This window comes from Ambystoma mexicanum, chromosome 2q (assembly GCF_040938575.1).
Source record: "Ambystoma mexicanum isolate Mex_15411 chromosome 2q, UKY_AmexF1_1, whole genome shotgun sequence".
NCBI lineage: Eukaryota > Metazoa > Chordata > Amphibia > Caudata > Ambystomatidae > Ambystoma > Ambystoma mexicanum.
Window position 1 is genome coordinate 355,849,944 of NC_090924.1, and position 24,958 is coordinate 355,874,901.

The window sequence follows — 24,958 nt, forward strand, 5'->3', positions numbered from 1 at the left end:
AGAGGAGTGAGTGCTGGAACTGTATGAAATGTGAGGCTCCTGGAGTGAAAAGAAAGTCGACCACTGGAAGCTGAAATAACCGTAGAAGACGGCAACCAGAGAAGCCTGCAGACCCTTTACAACACTGTGAAATGACAACTGCTTTCTTGACCCCGTTTTCTGTGAGACAGAGGAACTCTGAAGAGCATTACAGTTGGGTAGCATTTTAATTTTTGTGTTAATTCCCTTCAACCTTAGAGACCCCCAGCTCTTTTGCTGGACTTAATGCTTGTGACGTTCTCCACCTGAGTGAGTGGGACCTTTTTTTTTACTCGCTCATGTTTTTCCTGTCTGGGGTTTTTGTGTTTTTACTGTTTTATGGAGTCTGACAAACTCCATAGGCATCTGCTTTTTGTATAGTGACACACAGAACCTTAGGTGCAGTGCCACTGAGAAGTCCCTTGGACTTCTGATTGTTTAAATACATTTTCTACCGTTCCCAAGAATAGTAAGATGATCCCTGTCCTACTTTTCTCTTTGTGGGACCAACACACAGCACCCTATGTGGCATGCTGGGGGGTTACCTAGTGATTCCTATCCCACTTCTCAAGTACCATTTTTTTATTTTTATTTTCTATTTTTTAGAATAACCTACTTTAAATGGCTGGTGGCAGTGGTTTAATTTTTACTACCAGTGTGCATCTTTACTGCAGGCTGAGCCAACAGCTGCAGTACAGCACCCATGGGTGTACATTTCCCCAAAATAGCCCCGCTCTACTTTTTTCACCATATTCTGTTTTAGTTTCTTCTAGGCTTTTACTCTGTTAGTTGATGCAGGTTTGAGTCCTTTGTGTGTTTTGCCTTTGGTGGCTTCAGCCCTAACGCCCGCCCAGGCTTCAGTGTGTCTGAAAAGGCATGCAATGAGGGAGGGTCCTGAAAACTTCCCTGTCCTTTGTCTCTAGGTGTGCCTGAGTGAAACCAGTCCTGATTGGCCGGCTGGCTGTCCTAAAAGGACTGCCAGTCTGCTGTATGATTGACAGCATAGGCTGTGAATTAATGGGAAATTGCATAAAAAGCAAGGTTTTCGGGACTAGAGGCATAGTCGACCACTTGAGAGGAACATCAGAAGAAGACGACGTGATGAGACGTCAGCAGCACCCTCCTGGACTGGGAAGTGCCCGGTGAAGCCCTGCAGCTGTGCTAACCCCGTTTTCATATCGACTGGGAAGACCCGTACTGGACGAATTCCTTCCTTGGGCTGGTGGGACCAACCAGCCTCAAGACAAGCTTCCATTTTGCGCAACCCCCTACTTTCTGTGCCTCACCAGAGCTGCAGAAGCCCAATGCCAGGAGTCCTGTGACCATTGCTGAGTGTATCGTCTGGCGAAGCCCGAATCCAGGAAAATCTTCGTGGGCATCCCGAGGACCCTACAGAGACAGGAAATCTTGATCCAGAGTCCCCTCACCAGAGATATTTGCTCTTCATTGACTCAGAGGAAAAGTAGATGTGTTTATTTTACTCTCCTTTGAACTCCTCGTGCCTCTTTGCCAATAGTAATGCTCTTGGCTTCACTTAACAATTTCTTTCAGAAGATTAGTGTGCAAGATTCCCAACTTGGTCTTGCATCCCCTGACTTGCTGTTAGCCAGTCAAGAATAAGTCTGCATTAGATTTTACCTACCAAGAATAACCTTGAGTCATTCATAAAGTGTAACACTGGGTTTGCTTTCCCTAGTATGTTTTAGACAGACACCAAAAGAGTCTTAGGTTTACACCTGCCTTTACTTACCTTGAATATAACTGTTATCCTAAAATAAGTTAGTTATAACTTCCCTGAGTCTGTGAACTGAAAAGCAACTGTAATTGAATATTACACCCATGTTCCAACCCCCCTAGAATAAGTGTTATCCTGAATCAGAGTTATAGGTTTATACTGTTCCTTATATCTGTGTTTCACTAGATCAAAAAAGTATATTGTCCAAGTTATATGACCATATGCTTTCTTGCTGAGCGTCACGGTACAACTGATCGGGTCTGCTACCCTGGTATTCCTGAAAGTAATGTAAAAGTAACTATTGGTTTTGACTTCCCTAGAACTCTTGTTAGGTGTTCCAAATTAGGTTATATGCTTTGGTCTGTGTACCTTCAAGCATAGTGCAGTGATTTTATAATTGTGGTTATACATAATGTGATGGTACTTATTTCCCCCAAGATTTATCTGGGCCTACTTGTATTTAAATATACCATTTATTTTTACAATGCATAGTGTTTCAGTGTTTCTTTGGACCATTTGTATTACAATTTCATTTGTACGGATTCTACAGCCTTCTCTCCCTCCTAAAATATGCCTGGTTGCTCTGTCTACGCTACCCTGAACTCAGGTGGTACAGCCTTATACTAAGAGTGGAGTCCTGCTATGCCTCATTTGAATGGTTTTACTAAGCCCTTGGGTGGTCTTCAGGAAAACTGTCCTAATAACGACTCCTTCCCTTTGGATGGTGGTAACAACCAGTCCAAAGACAAACTTTGATTTGAGCCATCTCCCGAGGTCCTGTGAGTTTCCAGAGCTGCGGAACCACAATACCAGGAGACCTGCTGTCTATTTCGAGTGCATAGTTGTGGAAAGGCTGAATCTGTCCAAGTCTTTGCTGAGCCCTCAAGGACTCTCCAGAGATCTTATCCAACTCGACCAGACCCCCTCATTGGAGTGTGGGACTGCCAGAACCGAAGAAGATTAACTGGGCGAATTGCATACTTTGTTGGTGATGCAGAAAAGCCACCCAAACCGCAGTGTGACCAAAGAAGTGGATGAGCTGTGCCATCCGAGGTCCACCCTCGAGACTGCAGCTGAGATGCCGTCCATTGTCTTGCCTTTTCGTCATCAGACCAAGGAATCAGAGGTAGAGTCCAAAGCTGCAACATTGCGGAGCATCCGCCATCAATGTTTTCTTCAAACCTAAGGTACTGTGGGGAAAACGGTATTGCTTACCTTATTCCAGAAAGTCACTCCAGAGTGTTGGAGTGCACATAGAGGTGTCCAGGGCAACCCTCACTTATCTGACTCAAGCCGCTGCTTGTGTCCCTTTAGGGAGTCCTTGAACAGGGTCTCCAATGTTGGTTAACCCTTGTATCTTCCGCCCTAGAAACTATCCACAGGAACTTTAGTCTTCTGCTGCTTTTCAAGACTTTGAACCTCTGTGCCTTTTAGCTTGGGTTGCGTTTTGGACTTTAAGACTTGCTGTGCAGGAAAATTGCCTCTAGAACCCGAAGCTCTGCTAGGATAACACTAACCAACTGTTTTCCTTCCCATTAACTACTAGCTTAAATATGTATGCTGACTAAATGCAATTACCGTATTACCTTGTGGGTGCTAGTTATTACCGATAGTACAGTAGACCCGTCAAACTCCTGTAACAACTGTAGGCGTGAAGCAACTACCAACTAAGTGGTGGCCTTTTGAAAGTATTGAAAAGAATACCCATGTGTGTTGGTTTATTGTTCTAAGCATTTAACAGCGACTCTTTTGTAAATATAATCTATTTTAATCTACATTTGTGTTTCTTTGATGTTCATTACTAGCTGGGTTCAGTGTACTTACCGGCTGCTCATATCTTCCTCTTAAGATAAGCCTGACTACTCTGCCACTCTACCAAGGTCTCTGAGTAGTACCGACTGATACGAATAGTTGGGGATCTGCAAACCACTGGAATAGCTTACTAAATAAAGTCTTACCTCCCAGTAGGACTTTAGGAAAACTCCCACAACAAAGGGTGTATGAAATACAGGCATTACGTACTTATGATTTACACGTTTCCACAACAGTAGGATTGCCCTTTGTAAAAACAAGTCACCCTTTTATTCTGAAGATGGAATTGGATTTTCATACTAATCAAATTATTTCCTCATGTTTTCCCAAAGAGATCTTCTCATGCGGAAAAGGCACTGCAAACATTACATGGGCAAGAAGGCTCTCTGTTAGTAACACAATAGAATGAAAGAGCTTCGAAAATCAAAATAACTATTTGTTAATTTTGGGCCAGTCCAGACAGGTGTCTGTCCTCCTGTAGAAGATTTAATTTATTGCTCCGATAGTAGAAAGCTGGCAAACATAGGGGTCACCATGAGACGGAAGAGTGGCTTCTTCAGCTCTTCTAAGATTACTCTTTGCATTTAAATGCTTGAACAGATAGCACAGGTGAGCCAAGAATCTTTACAGAATATGATTTACAGGTATTCTATTAAGAGTGTATGAACATTACCAAAGATTCCAATGTGTTGAAGGAAAACCTAGTTACTTATAACTTTTCTTCCCCCATCTTGATCGCCGGTAAATCACACAAATTCTCCCTCCGAAAATATGTATGCACAAATGAAGGTTGGGCCCTTCCTCAGCAGTATGTGAAAACATTGATTCCACTAAGGTGCACCATCGGACATGGAGCATTCCGACAATTCCCTAGCATGACAATGTGGCTCTTATTTGTAACATCTGCCAGTAAGGTAGCTCAGTTTAGTTGCTCACTGTTAACATGCTAGCACCATTAAGCCCTTCATAGTCAGAAGTCGATAAATTGAGTACCATTGAGTTGGGTGATTACACCTGTTAGCGGTAAGAGATGCTTCTGTTGAGGTGTGCGCTGTATTAATGGTAAACAATATATTAAAATGACATTGATCTGATGGATTGTTTTCCTTTTTTCCTTGGTTAGTTGTGAGGCATATGGTTTTATAACAGAATTAGTGTTTTTTTCCAAAGTCAATTGTTTCGTACAAGGGGAACATTGTACAAAAAAAATCTGTGTACTTTTATTATTGGTTTTCAAAGGTACTGGAGCAAGGCAATGCTACTGTAGATCAATGGCCCTGCTAAAAAAGTGCTGTATTCTCTAGCAGGAATAAACCTTCTTAGATCACTTATTGGCGATCCGAGGATTTGGTTAAAACATCTGACAGGTGACATAAGTAACAATGTCACAGTTCCAAAGTTGGGAATTCATTAAAAAGTTCAAGCATTGTTAGACATGAATACTACTTTAATAAATGCTTTACCAAGGGCTGAAATTCAATGTTCATGTGCACACAGAGGAAATCTGCCGGGATTGCTTTCTATGGATGACCGGAGCGTTTGTAGATGCTTTTCTGCCTCAACCGCTGTTTTCCGAAGTGATTCAGAAGCTAAAACTCTTCAATCGAGATGGACCTCATTACTATCTACTTGGGCCAAGACGCCATGGATACAATATCAGTTACAAAGGTTTCTGCGCGTACCTTCAAGTTGCTCAACAGACCGCCTTACTGCCTCAATGTAGGGCAAGATTTTGGAACAGAACCAGGAATCTCTGTTTTGGAACTTAATTCCTAAAATATCCACATTTGGTAGCTAAGCTACCTCAAGATTAATTGACTTTCTTACAAGTTTAGGTCTTTTACACACAAGCTATGCTTTTTAAGTGGTTACATTTGTATGCATTGTCATTTTGAGGTCTCTCACTCCAAACGTGTGTACTGTTTGTTCCATTTTACTGGCTACATCTTAAGTTGAGGTATGTCTAGTAAGTTTGCCTGTCTATTGTAAAAATATGCCTCTCCTTCATGCTTAAATTTGCCAGCTGTATATGCTTTTCCTGAAAGGTCAGGTGAGAAATATTTCTCAATGAGTAATATCAGTGCCTTTTTGGAAGTCCAATGCTTTAATTTACATGTATGGCTCTACCAGCATGCAATATTAAATGTCTTTGTTTGAAAGTTGCCTTTATTGTTGTTACAGATACTTCTGCTTGTAGAGTTACTGTCTTGCAAGGTTTGCAAGTTAATGAGCCATGCATTGCTATCCTTCGAGGCAAGATTGTTGTACGGTCACATTGACCATTCTTGCCCTAAGGTGTCATCTGATTTCAACGTTAACAATTTAGTGTCTTTGATAGTTTTCTCACCATGCTCACAATTACTGCTCCAATTCGGGTCCAAAAATGGTGTTCTATTACAACACACATCATATCGAGGAATATGTACCTGCTTTTTGGGCTCGCCTCGTTGCAAAGCTTTCAAAATTCTTATATTTTAATGGATTGCAGTATGGAGCACAATAATGCTTCGAGTCATATAAGCCATTTTCTATCAAATCCAGAGATGATTTTACAGCCTTCAACTGTGTGGCTCTTGTGTAACACCACATTGTCTGAAACATGCTTTGCAGCAACACGGAAGTCTGCTCATTCCTTAGCAAAGAATTACTGCCAGGATTGTGTTCCGTTTCCAGATGTGTAGGTCAAGTGATGTTAGAAAAACCAAGCTGATTTTATTTCTTGACCCGTTTCCTTCCAATAGTACTTTATGCGCAGCAAGCGTGTGAATCATTGAAAGAATGTGCTGCAGAGGAATGTTACTTGTAAGTAATACTAGCTCTGTAGGTTTATATCTTTTTAAAGATTTGCACCCACCCAACCTCCCCAAGAGGTCAAGGAGATGGTACGTGTATAAGTTCTACGTTTAACAACTAGACAATGCATTTGAGAATGGCTTCCAAGTGAAGAGGGTTCTGGGATGCCTGACGAGGACACCAGGAGCTAATAACAGAGACATCTAATGACGTCTGAAGGCTGTCAGTCAGCCATCAGGTGGCAGAAGATATACAACCATGTTAAATGGTAGGGGTACCATGCTGCGCCATGAATAATTAGTTAAGTAATTTATTCTTGTATGTCTTATGGAGGTTTGAATTTATGCAGTTTGCATTCTAGTCCAGGGCTTTCTTTTTTAGATTTGCTTCATCTGTGAAGTATGATGCACGTGGCATTTCTTTTTCATTGGGGCTAAGCAGTCCCTTTTAAGCGTGGTGTATTTGTAAGAAAAACATTTATTGAAAGATAAAATATCTTGGGTTTTGGTGTGGGATTTCTGCGATCAATGGAAATTGCTTTGTCATGCTTGATAGTGTGGCATTTATAAGTGGCCAATAATTTGTCATCTATGTGTAGATTTGGTTTTGGGTGTTTAGTTTCCAAAGTCCTTAATGTGAAGTGTTGACCCTGCTGTTAGAAGTGTTTAACATTTACCCAGTTGATGCAGGTCTTGTGGTCTCACAGTTAATGCCTAATAAAATCTGCAGGGCCATCTACATTAGTCTTTGAAGACGACAACTTAATTGGCTCCATGAATAGTTTAATGGTATCTTCTATAATGTTTGTAATGGATCTCAGAGGTAGGGTATGAAGTGAACACACCCACGTTGGCAGCCTCCCGGAAACAATATCCAATGCTTGACTTTTAACGTACCACCCTCCTGAAGTTCTTTTTCAAGTTGGCCACGCACAACCAGAATTCTAAAATCCTATCCAATCTTTTTATACTATTTGGCTGATACCAATTTCCTTTATAATGGCAATTAACATATGGCATGCCGGAAATATGTTGATCTGAACTGTCACCAGAGGTGTAATGTCCCCTCTTAATTCTTCAGTAATGGTGCCTGTTCTATATCAAAGAAGCAACGTATGACAATGAGATATGATGCTCAAGATGTGGATCTCTTGGATAAAGTTCCCTTCTGAATTTACAAACTTCTTCCTAGTGCTCTTCTGAAAGCTATCATTATGAGAATGAGCAGGTATTTGTTTGGTGATTGCATGTTCACTCCATTAAAATTGGAACATTTCAGTTAGCTATTAAAGGAAAATCCTACTTAGCTTTGAAAACTGCTTGAAGCAGTGCATTTTTCAAATCTTGAAACTATGTGGCTAAATGAGCTGTATAATGCTCAAGCTGTTACCTTCTGAAAATATCAACAGACCAACCCTGGAAGACCTTCAGATGACGTAGTCTTCAACTTTAGATAACCAGTGTACTTACAGGGCATTATGTCTGGTTCTTCAAGTAATGTGCTCAGAAGATTTTCCAACAACACGTGTATCCCTTGTGCATGCAACTGACGCTCTCTTTGGAAGAAGGAAAAGTATCGCGAATCATATTTGGATTTGAACTAGTGCTTTTTAACACCGGCCTTACTGCTCGATCACTTGTGTTTTATTTCTCTCATGTCTTGTTTAATCAACCTTGCATTCACCTATGGTTGTGAATGTTCTTTTGTTTGCTTTTAAGTCTTTCTGAAAAACCATTATCATTCGTGTTATTGATTTTTTTATTTATTCATTTCAAGGGGTGCGAATAGAGGACGCCCTCCGAATGAACGGTCACAGAGGAATCCTGCCCAAACATTGGCTGCATCGGCACCTGTATATGCACCTCCAATACCGCCACTGTTCCCTCCACCCCCTCATGGCCTAGCGCTACCTCCAGGTGTACCACCGCCTCAGTTTCCTCCTCAGTTCCCACCAGGCCAGCCACCACCTGCCGGATACAGTGTACCCCCTCCAGGATATCCCCCAGCTCCTGCTACCATATCAACACCATGGATACCACCAGCTGCACCAACAACATTGCCAAATGCCATCCCAGCACCAGCTCAAGCTCCACCTTTATCAAGAGAGGAGTTTTACAGAGAGCAGCGCCGACTGAAGGAGGAGTAAGTTTGGGGTTTAAGGATTATGTTTAACAGTTTTTTAATGTTTTGTCGCAGACAAGTATATGTCAGACTTGTTACTGCAAAGACTGGTGCTATGGTCTGGTCAGTCTTATGCCTTTGTTTGTAGTTTCTTCATGTTATGATCTTGATCACAGGTAAGACCAGGTTGTTTTGTCTGCGTATGAACTTGCAACTTAAGAGTTTGGTTGTGTGTTTTTTTGGTGAGGCAGTCTTTTTTTTAGGAAACTGTATTCAGGCATCTTCAGTTTGTGTTTATATCCAAGTAATTAACTTAATTTCTCAGAGAAAGTTCTTAAAATGGAATTGGCTTTAGGAGGGTCAGGCAAAAACGGTCAGTGAGCTATAGATTGAAGGCTTAGGTGAAGACATGTTTTTCTGAAAAGATCTTGAAGCAATATAGTTTGCACAGGTGATAAAGTATCCAGAGAGATTGTTTTAATCTTAACCACTAATCAGGGGCCTGTTTGTTACCGACTGAAAATTGGGCTCAATAAGTGGCAGATGGAGACTCCAAGCGAGTGAGACAGTGTCTGTTTGGATTTTTAAAGTTCTTTATAGGCAAAAGGATTTATAGGCCAGAGTTGGTGAAATGCTCCAGTATATCATGTGGTATGATCCTAGTGTAAAGAGAAACGTGGAGTTGGGAGAGATGGAAGTTAGAAAATGTTACCATCGCCTGAATTTGGTTTTGAAACTTGGCTAATCATTAGAGAAAAATCGCAGATTTGTAGCAGTGGTACTTGACTGAACACATGAATATCAAACGAAATTGATAGCTGCCAGCAATAATATTCTGGACTCATTGTGATTAGGATGTAGTATCATTTTTGGTGCTGTTCCATATGAAATCATATTCAGTCATATAATTGTCAATAGAAAGAGGGTACTCTACATGCATCATGGTGATGCTCAACTAGAGTTGGTGGCTTTGCAAAAAATTGAATTAAAATAGGAGTTCATAGGATGTAATAGGTGTTTCATATTATCAAATAGACAACTGTGAGCCTTCTGGAATTTTAGTGCAAAAAGCCCGGTTGTCAAAATAAAAATTACCTGACGTCTAACCTTCAGATTGGGTATTAAGAAAGCAAGTAAATCAGAAGATGGCATTATTTTATTTTTTTCGCCACAAAGCAAATGTTGTATAGAAGACTGCTCCGGGTCCTCATTATTTAACAAGCCCTGTTGGGGAAAGAAGTTTCATGTTGCCGTTTTCCAATCTATTTCAATGGAACCCCAAGCATATCTGCTGGATGTTTTGTGGCCCTGACCTGCTGTTTCTGAGTGCAGCCTTTTTTAAACCTCAATCCCTGGTTTCACTACTTTTGTTTTCAAGGGGCAAGTGAGTTCTTAAGGCTAACAGTGCAGGGGTGGGGGAGCTTGTCCCCCATTCAATTGCCCTTTAACTCTACTACATCCCTTAATCATTGGGTCATTTGTCCCAGATGTAGTGAGCCCCAGACAGGCTGGTGGTAGAAATTACCTTTATTTTAAACTTTTCGAATGCACTTAAGTGCACCTTTTATTTGACACATTGCAGCCCTTTAATTACAGTGCCCACAATGGCTATCCAGGTTATTTAAGCCTATCCTTTCTGCTAGCCTTTCAGCCAGCTTTCTCCCGGGTAAGGGAAGGAAATGGCCATATTGTCATTCTTTTCAGTGTCCCAGAGTTTGAATGTTGCAGGCTCCTTGATAGGTGGCCTTGGGTTCCCCTGAGCCTAGGATTTTGTATATATGGAGCATTGCTTTAGTTGACCCACTGGAGCCTATACACCAGTGCACGAGAGACCACAGAAGAATGCTTGAAGAACTGCTACATGGAAAGCCATTGCTTGAGCCATCTACTGCAAAATGAAGCCCTGCACTTTCGACCAGGGAGATCTTCTTTGTGCTGAGGCCCCCCAGGCCTGCCAGGTTACTCAACAGGAGCCCTTACTCAAGCGCTCACACCCCCAACAGCATTACCACGTATAACACACACGCCTTGAAAAAGACCCATGTCGGGTCAAAACACGTCTGCTTTAATTGTGAAATAAATCACTGTTATACCCTAGAAATAAGTGACAAGACTTCTTATTTATTGTTTGACAATTTAAGTCACAACCAATGTTACCAGTATTCCAGCGCCCAGGTGAACGGAGTTCTTAACAAAAACCCACTTATAACTCACTGAGATAGAAGCACCGTCTGCCAAAGAATCTCTCACTGGCAGCAGGACCCACTCCCAACCATCATTATCAGCGCAGTGATCTATATATTCTAGTTATCTACCCCCTTTCCAGATCCTTCTACATTGCCATCTCCCCCCCACCTCCCTTCCTGACCAGGTTGCCTAAACATTTTCACATCTTGCATTGCCATGGTCATTGTGCTGTACCTCTGAAGAGCAGTTGGCCTGTAGCTGGCATCAACCATCCAAAAAGAGTGCTTCCCCCTTTGCCTGGATCGTGCTCAGCCTAGCGTTGTGGAACACTCTAGTCATCACGAGCACTGTGCATTGCTGATCTCGGCCACGAAGAAGAGCACAGTTGGAGCGTGAATCCTTCAGTCCTGTTTCTAGTGGATTCTTTCCTCCCATGGATTCCTCATCTGTTATCCGCTCCACAGTGTATCTGATCTTCGGAAACCTTTCCGCCAGCAGAGGAGCAAAGCGGCTCAGCGTCCACTCTGCCACATGCCTCTATGCTCTCCGTGCCGGACATGACATTGGGGCCATTCTCCAGCATTGGCTCTTTCATGGATTCACATGCTGTGAATATTCCCTGTCGTCGGGCTAGGAATCCCAGCTTACTTTAGTAGTTTTCATATGGAAAAACATGACACCTTGTGTGTTCCTTGGACGGCGTTGTGGCTGCTTTTGGTCCCCACCAATGGGACGTTGTGTATAGCGCCGCCCCAGCATCTTACCCTCAGATTTCAACCGTCTTCCGAACTGTTGGGATTCCTCGTGTTTCTCTCCTGAGAGAAAATTATATTTCACAGAAAATGTACATTTCTTCAAATTCCACCATCCCGAGCAACCGACGTCTACACACACGATTCCAGTTACAACCATGGAATCTTCAGGACCAAAGAAGTCCTTATTTAGGCTGTGCTACACTTGGCTAAAAAAATGTGTATGAGGATGACAGACATGTGGAATGTCTTAACTACCTCTACCCCAACCATTCCGTGAACGGGTGTGACATCTACTCCGGGTTATCGCAAAAAACCCTTAAGGACAGGAACCGCCGCCTAATCTGTTGGCTCAATGACAGAGCCTATCCATTGTCGGAGGTTGGGTTGTCACATTGTGGGCTAGCAACCATACTTTCTCAAAAGAGGTCACGTCAAGACAGAGGTCCAGAACTGAGGAGCTGGTGATGAAAAAACAGAAGGCGGTGAGGCAAAAGTGTCCTAGGGTCACAATTAGGCCAACCATTCTTTCTGTCATGACAGATAACTGGAGTCCGCAGGAGCTGATGCCGATCCCACAGACCCTCTCCAGAAGCCCAACCCTTAATAAACTGCTGAATCGAGAACCCTTGAGAGGGGAAAGGGGTAGTGGATAAAATAACAAACTTCAGACGCTGCTGGCCCCCGACCTCCAGACTGGCCCAGCTTTGGTATCTGTAGTAAAATAAATACACCAAATTACTTGATTCATACAAGTTATGATCAATACTAATTTCCTTTTAAAGATATCTCCTTATTACCTGTTTTACCTCGGCTATTTGCCAAGAGGCTTTGGAAAGGGAAGAGTTCTGCTGCGACTTTAAGCTTATTATGCTTCTGAACTTTCCTGAGATGAAAAGCTAGTGCTCATTTGTATACAAACTAACTTCTCAGCTTTAGTCTCTATTCCATATTTCCTATCATAAATGTCCTTAACTTGCTAAAAGACAAACTTTTCTCTAGCAACTTGGAAAATTGTTACGTCTCCTACACCTAACAACCCCTCCGCGGTTGCCACGCCCCCACCCTCGGCCTCTTGCCGTCCCACTCGCTCACATACACACCCGATTGCACGCCATGTTCAGGCGCCCATTCAGTCATCATACCCGGGGGTTTTCTCATACACCTGGTACTTACCTTCCCTCCCGCTCCTGGCAGCTACACTGGAGGCTTCCATGTCACCAGGGTGCCCTGAATGGACCTCGGAGGATCCGCGCGTCACGCGTCAAGTGACTCCATTTCCATTGCAGCAATACTTCCGTATCACGTGATTTCTGTCATCCCCATCACGTGATACGCCTTCCTTGGATAAAAGGGTCCGGAAGTCAATGAGCGTCGCTTCACAGCTGTTTCCACCTGGATTCCGTGACGCTCGTTTCATTGTTGACTCTACGGATTTTTCTCGACCACGTTTTCTGTACCACGGATTGCCTTTGCCTTGCCCAAGTATTGACTTTGGATCACCAGTTGCCGGACTACCTTACTACATTGGATTCCTAGTGCCTTTGCCTCTTGTTACCTCGTTTTGGAACTGTTGGTTTTCTCGCTGCCTGACCCTTGGACTGTCCCTGGTTTGCCTTACGGATTTGTTTCTTGTCCTGGATTCTTGGCCTCTGGCCTTCACGCTGGGCGCCTGCCTAGACCTCCTACAAAGCGCACATCATTCCCCATCTGCGGACATCGAGCTTAGGGATGCCACCCCTCCTGTCCAGGCCACACCTGCTCCCGCTCCTGCCCCTGTATTGATCCCAACCTCCTCTCCTCTTGCTGCCCCAGAACGCTTTCAGGGAGACCCACGGACCTACCGCACCTTCATAAATCAATGCAGACTCCATTTCTTGTGCAGACCTCAGGCCTTCCCTGATTCGGTTACGAAAGCCGCTTTTCTCTTATCTCATCTATCAGGCATAGCGGCCACTTGGGCAAATCCGTTCGTAGAGGTCAACCATCCCGTATTATATGACTTCGAGCTTCTAGTCACAGAGATGGCTAAAGTGTTTGATACCCGCTACAAGGCCCAGGCAAGGGACCTGGAACTATTGGACCTTACACAGGGTAAACAAACATTGATCGAGTACATCACCCGGTATAACCAACTCGCTGCTGAAACCTCTTGGCCTGAGGAAAAGAAGGCGATCGTGTTTTACCGAGGACTCAGTAGGGCTATGAAAGACGCCCTTTCAGTGGTCCCTGCCCTTCCTTCTGTTTTCACAGACCTTGTAGACCTTGCCCTACAGGTGGACGCCCGCAAATCCGAACGAAGGATGGAATCCACGTTTGGGCAGCCATCTCTAGCACCATCTTCCGTCAGTTCCGAGCCCATGCAAATGGGCGGAATCCGCAGTCCCATAACAGTCAGAACGTGAACGTCGAAGAACCAACAACGCTTGTTTCTATTGTGGTCTAAACGGACATTATGTAAAAGAATGCCCCCGCCGACCGAGAAACAAAGTGCCGGGTTTTCAGAAGGCTCGCCCATGATACCGGGGGCACCGGCGAGCCCATTCACGACCCCCGCTGACCCTGCATTTGGTCCTATCAGACCTGTTACAGTACAAGCCCTATTGAAACCCACCAGAGACATCATTCACGTTGTTCAGATAGTGATAGACTCCGGAGCCACGGGTTGTTTTATGGACATTGCGCTAGCACATCGTCTTAACCTACCTCTGATCCAAAAGGATCACCCCGAACTGGTACAGGCTGTTGATGGCACTTCTTTAGCCTCCGGTCCGATCAAGCATCAAACCGCACCGTTGGAGGTGGTCATACAAGGTACCCACAAGGAAAACTTGTCGTTCGACCTCATTACCACACCCCAGTTCGGGGTCATATTGGGAATACCCTGGTTGAAACACCATAATCCGTTAATCAACTGGGGTACGGGACAAGTGCTATTTGAGTCAGAAGAATGCCAACATTTCTGTCTCGTAGAACCTGAGGCACCTTCATCTCCTGCCTCTATTCTCGGCGCTATGGCTTCCTCCCATATCAGTGACACGGCACCTGACGGCACGTCAGCACACACCGTGGGAGCCGTTATGGCAGGCATTCCCAAGGAATACCAAGATTACCACATGGTCTTTGATAAAACCGTAGCGGAAGGCCTACCTCCACATAGGCCCTATGATTGCCCTATCGACCTCCTTCCAGAAGCTCCCATACCCAAGGGAAGGGTTTACTCTCTATCACCATCCGAGGAACAAACCCTAAAGGACTATATACAACAGGCTTTGCGTTTGGGTCGTATCCGGCCGTCTTGCTCTCCGGCTGCTAGTCCTATATTCTTTGTACCAAAAAAAGAGGGTGATTTGCGCCCATGCGTGGATTACAGGCGATTGAATTCCATCACAATAAAGAACAGATATCCTAACCCTCTTATTTCCACGCTCCTGGATAGGCTGACTAAGGCATCGATCTATACCAAATTAGACCTAAGAGGGGCATATAACCTGGTCCGTATACGGCGCGGTGACGAATGGAAAACCGCATTTTGTTCCCGACAGGGATTGTTCGAGTACACCGTTAATGCCCTTCGGGCTTTGTAATGCACCTGCAACGTTCCAATGTTTCATCTATGACATTTTTTCTGATATCTTGGATACGTATGTGGTGGTCTATCTAGACGACATCCTGATTTTTTCTTCCTCTTTGGAGGACCATGTCTCTCATGTCAGGGAAGTCCTATCACGCCTAAAGAAGAACACATTGTTTGCCAAACCCGAAAAATGCTCGTTCCATGTCAGAGAGGTGGACTTCCTGGGTTTCCATATTTCTCCTGGGGGGCTATCGATGAATCAATCCAAGGTCCGTGCTGTCACTGAATGGCCAATCCCTGGCAACACCAAACAATTACAATCTTTTATCAGCTTTGCTAATTTTTACCGACGATTTATAGTTGGGTTTTCCTCCATTGTATCTCCCTTGACAGCATTAACTAGCCCTCTTGTCCCCTTTATCTGGACCTCCATACACCAGAAAGCGTTTGACACTCTCAAATCTAGGTTTGTCTCAGCCCCGGTGCTGCAGCACCCTGACCCAGACTTACCGTATGTACTAGAAGCAGATGCCTCTTCGTTTGCCCTAGGTGCCGTGCTGTCCCAACCATGCCCTGCCACGGGCTGTTTACATCCGGTTGCTTACCATTCACGGAAGTTCTCCGCAGCCGAATCCCACTACACGGTGACTGAGAAGGAACTCCTGGCCATAAAGGATGCCCTCCAGGTATGGCGGCACCACCTCATGGGGGCAAGGCACCAGACGATAGTGTACACAGACCATAAGAACCTCCAGGTCTTGCCTCGCTCTTTCTCGCTCCCCTGGGGGGGAAATGCTGCCTTTGTATCCAGACACGGTTTTAGGAAAGGGCCATGTCATATGTCTATGTACGCCATCCCCGCCCATGCTTATGACCATCAAGCAATGGGTTTCCCAACATCCACATATACTCAATGAATGGGATATCGTACTGCAGGAGGGGTTACCATTCGTCCAGGGTAGATTGTACCTTCCCATGAGCGACGTCCGCAATCAGGCGCTTGCTTGGTCCCACGACGCGGCTATCAACGGCCATCCATGGCAGCAACGTACCCTTGAGTTGTTACACCGATGGTGTTGGTGGCCATCCATGAGACGAGACATAGATAACTATGTTAACACCTGCTCAGTATGTGCTCAATGTAAGGCTCGTAGAGGACGTCCCTTGGGTTTACTCCAACCACTACCTGTTCCCCCCAGGCCTTGGCATACCATCTCCATGGATCTTATCACAGACCTACCACGCAGACAGGGCTATGATACCATTTGGGTTATAGTAGATTCCTACACCAAAATGGCCCGCTTCATCCCCTGTACTGGCATTCCCTCAGCCCCGACCCTCGCCCGTCTGTTCTTTAAGGCTGTTTTTTTGTCTTTTCGGTCTTCCGCAGGTTATTGTATCGGATCGTGGGTCACAGTTTACTTCCTGCTTCTGGCGTGCCCTCACCAAGCTCTTAGGCATTGATCTCACTTTTCTTCTGCCTATCACCCAGAAAGCGACGGGCAGACGGAGAGAGTAAGCCAGGCCCTGGAACAGTACCTGCGTTGTTTGACCCTCCAGTATCAGGATTCCTGGTATAACCTACTCCATCTCGCTGAGTTTGCATATAATAATGCCCGACATTCTGCTACGGGTTTCTCTCCCTTTTATTCTATGTACGGCCAACATCCCCGGACTCTCCCATTACCTGATCTCACTTGTGCCACTCCTGCCGCGCCTGTGTTCGCGATCTGGCCGATGTCCATGCTCAAACCCTTGTCCATCTTCATGAGGCACAGGCGGTTATGAAATCAAAGGCTGATAGGAAGCGGACGGCGGCCCCTGACTATCATGTGGGTAATCGGGTATGGTTGTCGACCCGGCATTTACGCATCCCCGGTTGTCGCAAACTGTTGCCTCGCTTTATTGGTCCCTACAGAATCACTCGCGTTCTGAACCCTGTTGCTTTTCGCCTTGGGGTCCCTTCTGCCTGGCGGCTCCACCCGGTTTTTCATACTTCCCTCCTCAAGCCCTGTCTTGCTCCTACCTGAATCACTACGCCTCCTGCTCCTGTTTCACTATCCACCCCTGATGAGTTCGAGGTCAATGCCATCATGGGTTCTCGTCTTCACAGGGGGGCGCCTTCAGTATCTCGTTGACTGGGTGGGTTATGGCCCTGAGGATCGCTCCTGGGTTCCCTCCTCTGATGTCCATGCCCCTCTCCTTGTTGCTCGATTTCATAGGGACTGCCCTGCCTGCCCACGAGGTCGTGGGCCGTTGAGGGGGGACTCTGTTACGTCTCCTACACCTAACAACCCCTCTGCGGTTGCCACGCCCCCACCCTCGGCCTCTTGCCGTCCCACTCGCTCACATACACACCCGATTGCACGCATGTTCAGGCGCCCATTCAGTCATCATACCTGGGGGTTTTCTCATACACCTGGCACTTACCTTCCCTCCCGCTCCTGGCAGCTACACTGGAGGCTTCCATGTCACCAGGGTGCCCTGAATGGACCTCGGAGGATCCGCGCGTCACGCGACTCTCCATTTCCATTGCAGCAATACTTCCGTATCACTTGATTTCTGTTATCCCCATCACGTGATACGCCTTCCTTGGATAAAAGGGTCCGGAAGTCAATGAGCGTCGCTTCACAGCTGTTTCCACCTGGATTCCGTGACGCTCGTTTCATTGTTGACTCTACGGATTTTTCTCGACCATGTTTTCTGTACCACGGATTGCCTTTGCCTTGCCCAAGTATTGACTTTGGATCACCAGTTGCCGGACTACCTTACTACATTGGATTCCTAGTGCCTTTGCCTCTTGTTACCTCGTTTTGGAACTGTTGGTTTTCTCGCTGCCTGACCCTTGGACTGTCCCTGGTTTGCCTTACGGATTTGTTTCTTGTCCTGGATTCTTGGCCTCTGGCCTTCACGCTGGGCGCCTGCCTGTCTGCATATCCACCATCTGCCCTCAACCACTTGGGGAATTCCCAAAGCCTCTCTGCTGTTATTGAACATCTTTGCCAACACATTAGGTAAGCCATTTAGGATCATTTCCCTGGGGTTCTACTCTTGCCAACTGCTTTGTGCTTATCCTATAACCTATTGCCTTACAGCGTTCGAGGGGTCCTTTTCCGGCGGTTCCCGAGTCCAGGCCTACGAACCACTTCACCTGTGGCCCCAAAGACCACACATGCAGTATTTCTTGTGTTGTCTGTGCGGTACTTGGGGACGGAGGTATCCTTACTCTGCACGACCATCAAGTCTGTAACAAAAATGACTTGTTCCTTTTTAAATCCAAATAAGCTTCTTGCTTCACTGTTTGCTGAAGATCCACTGAGAACCTTGAACGTGTTTTTAACTGGACTGTGGATTTCCTTAGTGAATCCATTCAAAGATGAGTTATATTATAACTACAACTGTGGAGTATGAAGTCTACTTTCTTTATCTAATGGAATATCTGAATGGGATTCTTCATTGAAGCATGAACGTTCCCAACGCGCCGGCTATCGCGCTGTAGAGCCTTTGCCACTTTCACTCACGCAGGAAATTCTGCAAACAAGTACGTTGCCGCTGTTCCGGCGAAAGCGCTGAATATCCCTTGATCAGCTTCACTCTCGTGGGACATGCCGCTCATACGAACGCTACCGCCGCTAGGCTACCACGCAAACAGAATCCTGATCTGATTCTTCCCCTTCCAGGAAATGCGGCTAGTTGCCACAGTTTATAGTGACATTTTCGAACGCCAGATTTTCGAAATGCCCATTTTATTGACACAAAATTGCCGAAATATTTTTTTTCGAATGTTTTTTTTATTTGATTTTTGAAATGGGGGGGGGGTTCCCCCCAAACCCCTGTTTTATTTTTTTATTAACACTTTTCTTTACTAACAAAACAAAAATAAAACATAAAATAAAAAAAAACATTCGAAATTTTTTTTTCCGCCATTTTCTTTTTGACAAAATGGCATTTCGAAAATGTGTTTTCGAACATTTAACCGGATACCAGTTGCCACGCGCCTTCAGTTCACCGCGGGCATGAAGGAACTGAACAATTTAAACTTCACTGCAACACTGCGCCACTTGCACTAGGCAACCTGCGCTAGTAACTCTTGATCAATTTCGCTCTCTCTGGGGGGAAGCTGTCGGCTACCATATGATTTCAGAATGTTGCATGCATGAAAGAACGGAATGATTTTAACTTATTTGCGATGCTTCCACAGAATAAACAAGCGCTGAAACTATTGAGCTCAGAAAGTACACATGCGCTGGCTCTGCTTGAAATACCTAACTCCACTTAGCGTTGGTAAACAGAAATGCTCAGACAGAGATACTCCGTTCTGCTGCATAATATTACTAAGTAGCTTGACACTTTAATGTTCATTCACAGTAATACAGCTACGTGAAGAATTTACAGTTTTGTTTTAACTCTTGAAAACTTGACCTTAATTTCCAAATTGCTGCGCTCACTCCTGTGGACTTCTTAATTGCCGAACCTCAACTGAAAAAACTTCTTTCAACTTATGTCTTTTGCTATAACTCTGGATTCTGAAATGGGGCCTAAGTTAAGGATCTTATCAAAAACACAACCTGTCATTAATTTCTTAGGATGAAAGGCAGTTATAGAACCCCGAGTCAAGGAGTCAAGGGAAACGCCTCAGGCTATGGTTCTCTCAACCAATCCGATTAACTCTCTACTTATCCATCTTGGCTTGGGAAACCTATCATACTTAACATCGTGAAAATAAGAAATTAAAATATACCTAACACCTCCTAGGCCTCCACCTCCAGGTGTATTTAGTTCAGCATGAGACAGTAATCAGAGAGGGAATTGGTCGACACAGACCAGGACACTGGTCCGAGGGATACAAATCTCCACACAGAGCCGACATGTGGGACCCAGATGATCCTGTCCAAGACGTGCAGGGTAGCCAGGCTCAACCTTCATCTCCAGATGAAATTGGGACATTTCACTCCATGATGTCTAAAGCCCGCATTTAAAGGTAGGCTGGATAAGAAGTTTAAGTCTCCAGACACAACACCAAAACGCCTCAACTTGCAACCCGCTCCAGAGTCAGTCATATCAGCAGCAGCAAGCTGCAAGGCTCGAACGCAGCATAAGTGAGCCACTCTGCCAGACAATGAAAACATGCCAGGAGTTTGGTTTGATTCTAGACGAGGAGGAGAAAGACTGTTTCCTCTTCGACCACATGGGTAACGCAGGAAGGTTGTATTTTCCATAGCCATTCTGGATCACGTTTGGCAGGAGGGCCTCTGTACTCTAAAGCATCCTATTTCAGAGGGGGCAACAACTGACAAAGCAGCAAATGCCCTGCCAATAGTTGCTCGATATGATCAAGTGATGTGGCACCATCTGGCTCCTATATTGGAACATTTGCTGGAACAGCAGAGGAAAGAAGCCATGACGCTGGTGCATGAAGAGGAGGCAGCCTCGAATCACAGCATCAATATTGCTGTAGACCTTGCTGAAACGGGGTTCAAACAGATTGGCATTGGGGTAGTCCTCAGACGACAAGCATGGCTACGTTGCACTGATTTTCATCAGTAAGTACAGCACAAAGTCATTGATATGCCATGTGAAGGTGAAAACTGTTTGGGGACAAAATCGATGAGGCCCTTAAAGACATGAAGGCAGATCTGGACACTGCTAGGTCACTTACAGCCCTTCAGGAGGAGCCTCTGGTAGTTCAAGATTCTGAACTTCTAGAGACCACAAGAACTATAGTAGACCCGGATACTACTCTCAGGGCTACAAGATGAATTGGCAGTCCACCCAGTGCATCAGAGAATACCATCAAGGGCAACGAAAGCACGATCTGCCACCCCCCAAAGAGGTAGGCAAAATAAGGCACAACAATGACTGCCTCATGGGCAGACAGGTGGGGTGAAATGTGGCGTTCTACCTCGACGAGTGGCAAACAATAACAAAGGACTGCTGGGTGCCAAATGCAATCCAGTACGGCCACTTGATGGAGTTCAAATGCGCAAAAATCCTGATACCTCCCATAAAGGTATCTCACATGCACCTTCAGGTTTTACAGGAGGAGGTATGTCAAATGCTAAGAAAACGAGCCATCGCAAGAGTTCCTCCTTCAGCAAGAGGAAAGGGAGTATACTCCAGGTACTTTGTTGTAAAAAAAACAGATGGGAAGTGGCACCCTATTTTTGATTTTATGAAGACTAAACAAGAACATCAAAAAGCAGAAGTTTAAGATGGTAACGCTCCAGGAGGTCATAAAAGCCATTCAGCCCCACGAACACATCGCTGCGTTAGATCTCAAGGATGCATGCTTCCACGTGCCAATACATTCAAGGCACCGAAAGTACCTCTGATTCGTGGTCGGCTAGAGCCATTATCAGTTTCGGGTACCTGAAACCGGCACCCTGAACATTCACAAAGTGGCTGGCACTGGGTAGCATCCTTCCTCCAAAAACGGGGCCACCACGTCTAACCGTACTTGGACAATTGGCTGGTTCGAGGTTCAGCATATCAACAAGCCTTGTCTTCTGTCAAACAAACAGAAACGCTGCTCCAACAATTGGGCTGTACAATAAATTAAACAAAAACTTTCACGGTTCCCTAAAGGAATTTGTTTTTTTTGGGCGCTCAATTCCTTATGGATCAGTCTCTTGTCAGACCCTCATTGGACCGAATCAAGAAATTGATACTAGCGAACTCGTTCACGCCAAACAAGCTAGTCCCGGTCTGCAAATACATGGCTCTCCTTGGGACCATGTCCTCTTGCATTCCTCTAATTCCCCACTGCAGGCTGCACATGCGGCCAGTGCAAACGTTTCTGGCTACCAGATGGTCCCAAATTCGGGCTTCCTGGTCACAGTTCCCATCCCTCAGACTTTATCAAACACACTGAAATGGTGGACATACCCCTGCAACATCGCAAAAGTGATGCCCCTGGTGGAACCAAATTACCATCTTACGATTGTGTCTGATGCCTCCCAGGCGGGGTGGAGGCTCAATTGCACAAGCACTAAGTCAAAGGCCTCTGGATCCCTGAGGAAGCCCTCCTCCACATAAATGTGCTGAAATTACGGGCATGGCATTGGGCTCTAAAAATCCTTCCTCCTGCTAATCAAGAATTCAGAGGTTTGCGTCCTCGCGGACAACACCACCACAATGTTTTATCTACGGAAACAAGGCGGAACGCGGTCAAGCACCCTGTCCCAAGAAGCACAGACCATCTGGCGTTGGGCCATCCAACACAACATTCTACTTCAAATTTTCCGCCTGCCGGTGATACAGAACAAGCAAGCAGACACCCTCAGCAGGAATTCCTCCCAGTCGCACGAATGGCAACTGCACAACATCCAGATAGCCAAGATTTTCTCAATGTGGAGTCAACCCCGTCTAGACCTTTTCGCCACCCCCGACAACAAGCAGTGTGAGAAATTTGCAAACAGGATTACTCATCCCGACTCTCAAGGAGACGAATTTTCGTTCCCATGGAACAGCGTATTCTCATACGCCTTACCTTCATTTCCTCTCACCAGGAAAATAGTACAGTTGATACGCAAAGGTCACTGCAGAAGAATCTTGGTAACTCTGTACCGGCCCAGGCAGACCTGGTTCTCAGACCTACAACTGGCAGCGGATGATCTAATCCATCTAGGATGATATGCTAATCTATCATGCCAGTGCAACATGATGATTTTTCACCACGATCCAGGCTCTCAAGTTAACAGCGTGGCTCCTGACCACGCCGAATTCGGTCATTTGAATATCTCTCAAGACTGTCCGTGCATTTTTGCAGCGGCTAGAGCCCCTTCCACCAACATTTCCTGTAACTGAAAATGGAAAGGATTCTGTGCATGTTGTTGGCTAAAGGAGGTCTAGCGATCTCTTCCATTAAAGTGCACTTATCGGCAATTTCTAGATTTACATGGAAAAGAAGATATTCCCCCCTCTACAGTGACAGGCTAATCAAGCACTCCTTAAAAGGGTTTGTTCGTACCTTTCCGCCAAAGAAAAGGAGACCACCTGAATGGAGCCTGACCCGGGTCCTGGCAGAGTTTATGAAGCCTCATTTCGAACCTTTGTCTGCAAAACACGTCACATTTTTCACGTGGAAGGTGGCTTTCTTAGTTGCTGTTAAGTCCTCTAGATGCGTTTCAGAGCTGCAAGCTTTGGTTGTAGACCGTCTGTATCTACGATTCATGAAAGACCAAGGTGGTACTTTCCACTAATTCTAATTTCATCCCTAAAGTTCCTTCAGAGTTTCATAAAAATGCAACCATAACTCTGCCCACATTATTTCAAAATGTCATTTCACCAGCGGAGAAAGCCCTGCACACTCTGGACATCAAAAGGGCATTGAAATATTATCTGGATCAGACAAAATCTTTCAGATCGACTTAACAGCTGTTTGTTACCTTTGGCACATCCAACAAGTGAAAATCCATATCAAAACAGGGCATTTCAAGATGGGTTTCTTCTACAATCTCCTTTTGCCAATAGACTGTTGCAAACGGCGCCAATAGTGCACTCCACTAGAGCCACGGCTGCCTCAGTGGCACTCTGGTCTGCAGTACCCATCAGAGACATTTGCCAAGCGGCAACATGGGCAGTGCCCCACACATTTACCACGCACTACTGCTTACATCAGCAACACGCTGAAGACGTGCAGATGGGACGCACAGTCCTTCAACGGCTGTTGTTTTCTTTCTCTACTTGCGTATGTATTCTTCTCGCATTAATGCAGAACATTTGAAAGTATCTAATCTGAGTTTGCCTTGTTTATCACCTCCTAACATGTATACTACTATAAAATCAATTCACAGCATGCAAATCCATGAAAGATCCAATGCTGGAGAAGGTAGTAGTTTCTTACCTGGAACTCCATTTCTCCAGCATAGGCAAACATCCTCTACAGGGGGATATCCTCCAGCTGGAGTGGTTAGAATCTGAGGGGAAGCTTCTTGGTCAGATCTATACACTCGATGTCCCATTGGTGGGGACCAAGGCACCCACAACGACGTTGATGGGACACTCAAGGTGTCAAGATTTTCCATAGGAAAATTACTAAATCAAAGGAACCGGGGATTCTCAGCCTGACGGGGAATATTCACAGCATGTGAATCCATGAAATATACCAACTCTGGAGAAATGGAGTTACAGGTAAGAAACTGCTCCCATATGTATCGAGCGAGGCATCCCGTCCATGTTCCTTTTTTCTGTGCATTTTGCACGCTTCAGGGACAGGCTACTTAGTTCAACAAAAAAATCACCAACCCTGCCAAAGCCTCCGATTTTTAAACCTTGCGTGGATTGCGGCATCTGTTTGTTCTGCTTGGGGAAGAAGCACAATACAAACGATTGGGGCTAGTGTCAATATATGCATCCCAAATCCCCCTGGGAAAAGGCAGCTAAACTCTTCACTTACCTCCACAAGACATTGGGTGCAGGTGCATGGTCTCGGTGTGGTCTCACAGAGAGCCTGTCTGAGGATCGGTTCCCCGTGAAGAAAGATGAGAAGAAGCAGCACTGATAGGTTTCGCTCCCCAGGTGGTTCTTCCCGTTGTCATTCTTTGTCCTCGAGGAAGTAATTTCTCCAGACTCTCCCTGGATGTGGTGCCACTGAGATGGTTTCCCACCCAATCCTCCATCCCAGAGGAATGGGTGATAGTCTGCTTGAAAATGGTTGACATCTTCACCAAGGCCCCAATGCCGACAGCTTTGGCCTCAGCACTGTTGGCTTCAACAGGACCCACTGTGTTGCAACACACCGGCAGGGTACCCGCAGGGGAACACTCTCACATGCCTAGGGATACAGGCCTGGATCCCAAGACTAGCAATGCCTCGGGCATCGAGATCATGGGCTGGTTCTGCCCTCATCTTTGGTGTCATCGGCACTGAGGGCAATGGAGCCCCTCTGGAACACATTTCTTTCACTGAGGCCATTTATGACAAAAAGTAGCTAGATTTACGAGGAAGGCAAACCTATATCAT

At 45.4% G+C, this 24,958-nt stretch overlaps 1 protein-coding gene across 3 annotated transcripts in view; it reads left to right on the top strand.

Moving 5' to 3' along the window:
* RBBP6 (RB binding protein 6, ubiquitin ligase) overlaps window positions 1-24,958 on the top strand; it is a 726,265-nt gene that overhangs the window by 494,076 nt on the left and 207,231 nt on the right. For all 3 annotated transcript variants that reach the window (XM_069647373.1, XM_069647374.1, XM_069647376.1), the window contains one exon: window positions 8,135-8,500. In XM_069647373.1, coding sequence (XP_069503474.1) covers window positions 8,135-8,500 — 366 coding nt within the window. The remainder of the gene's footprint in view (window positions 1-8,134; window positions 8,501-24,958) is intronic.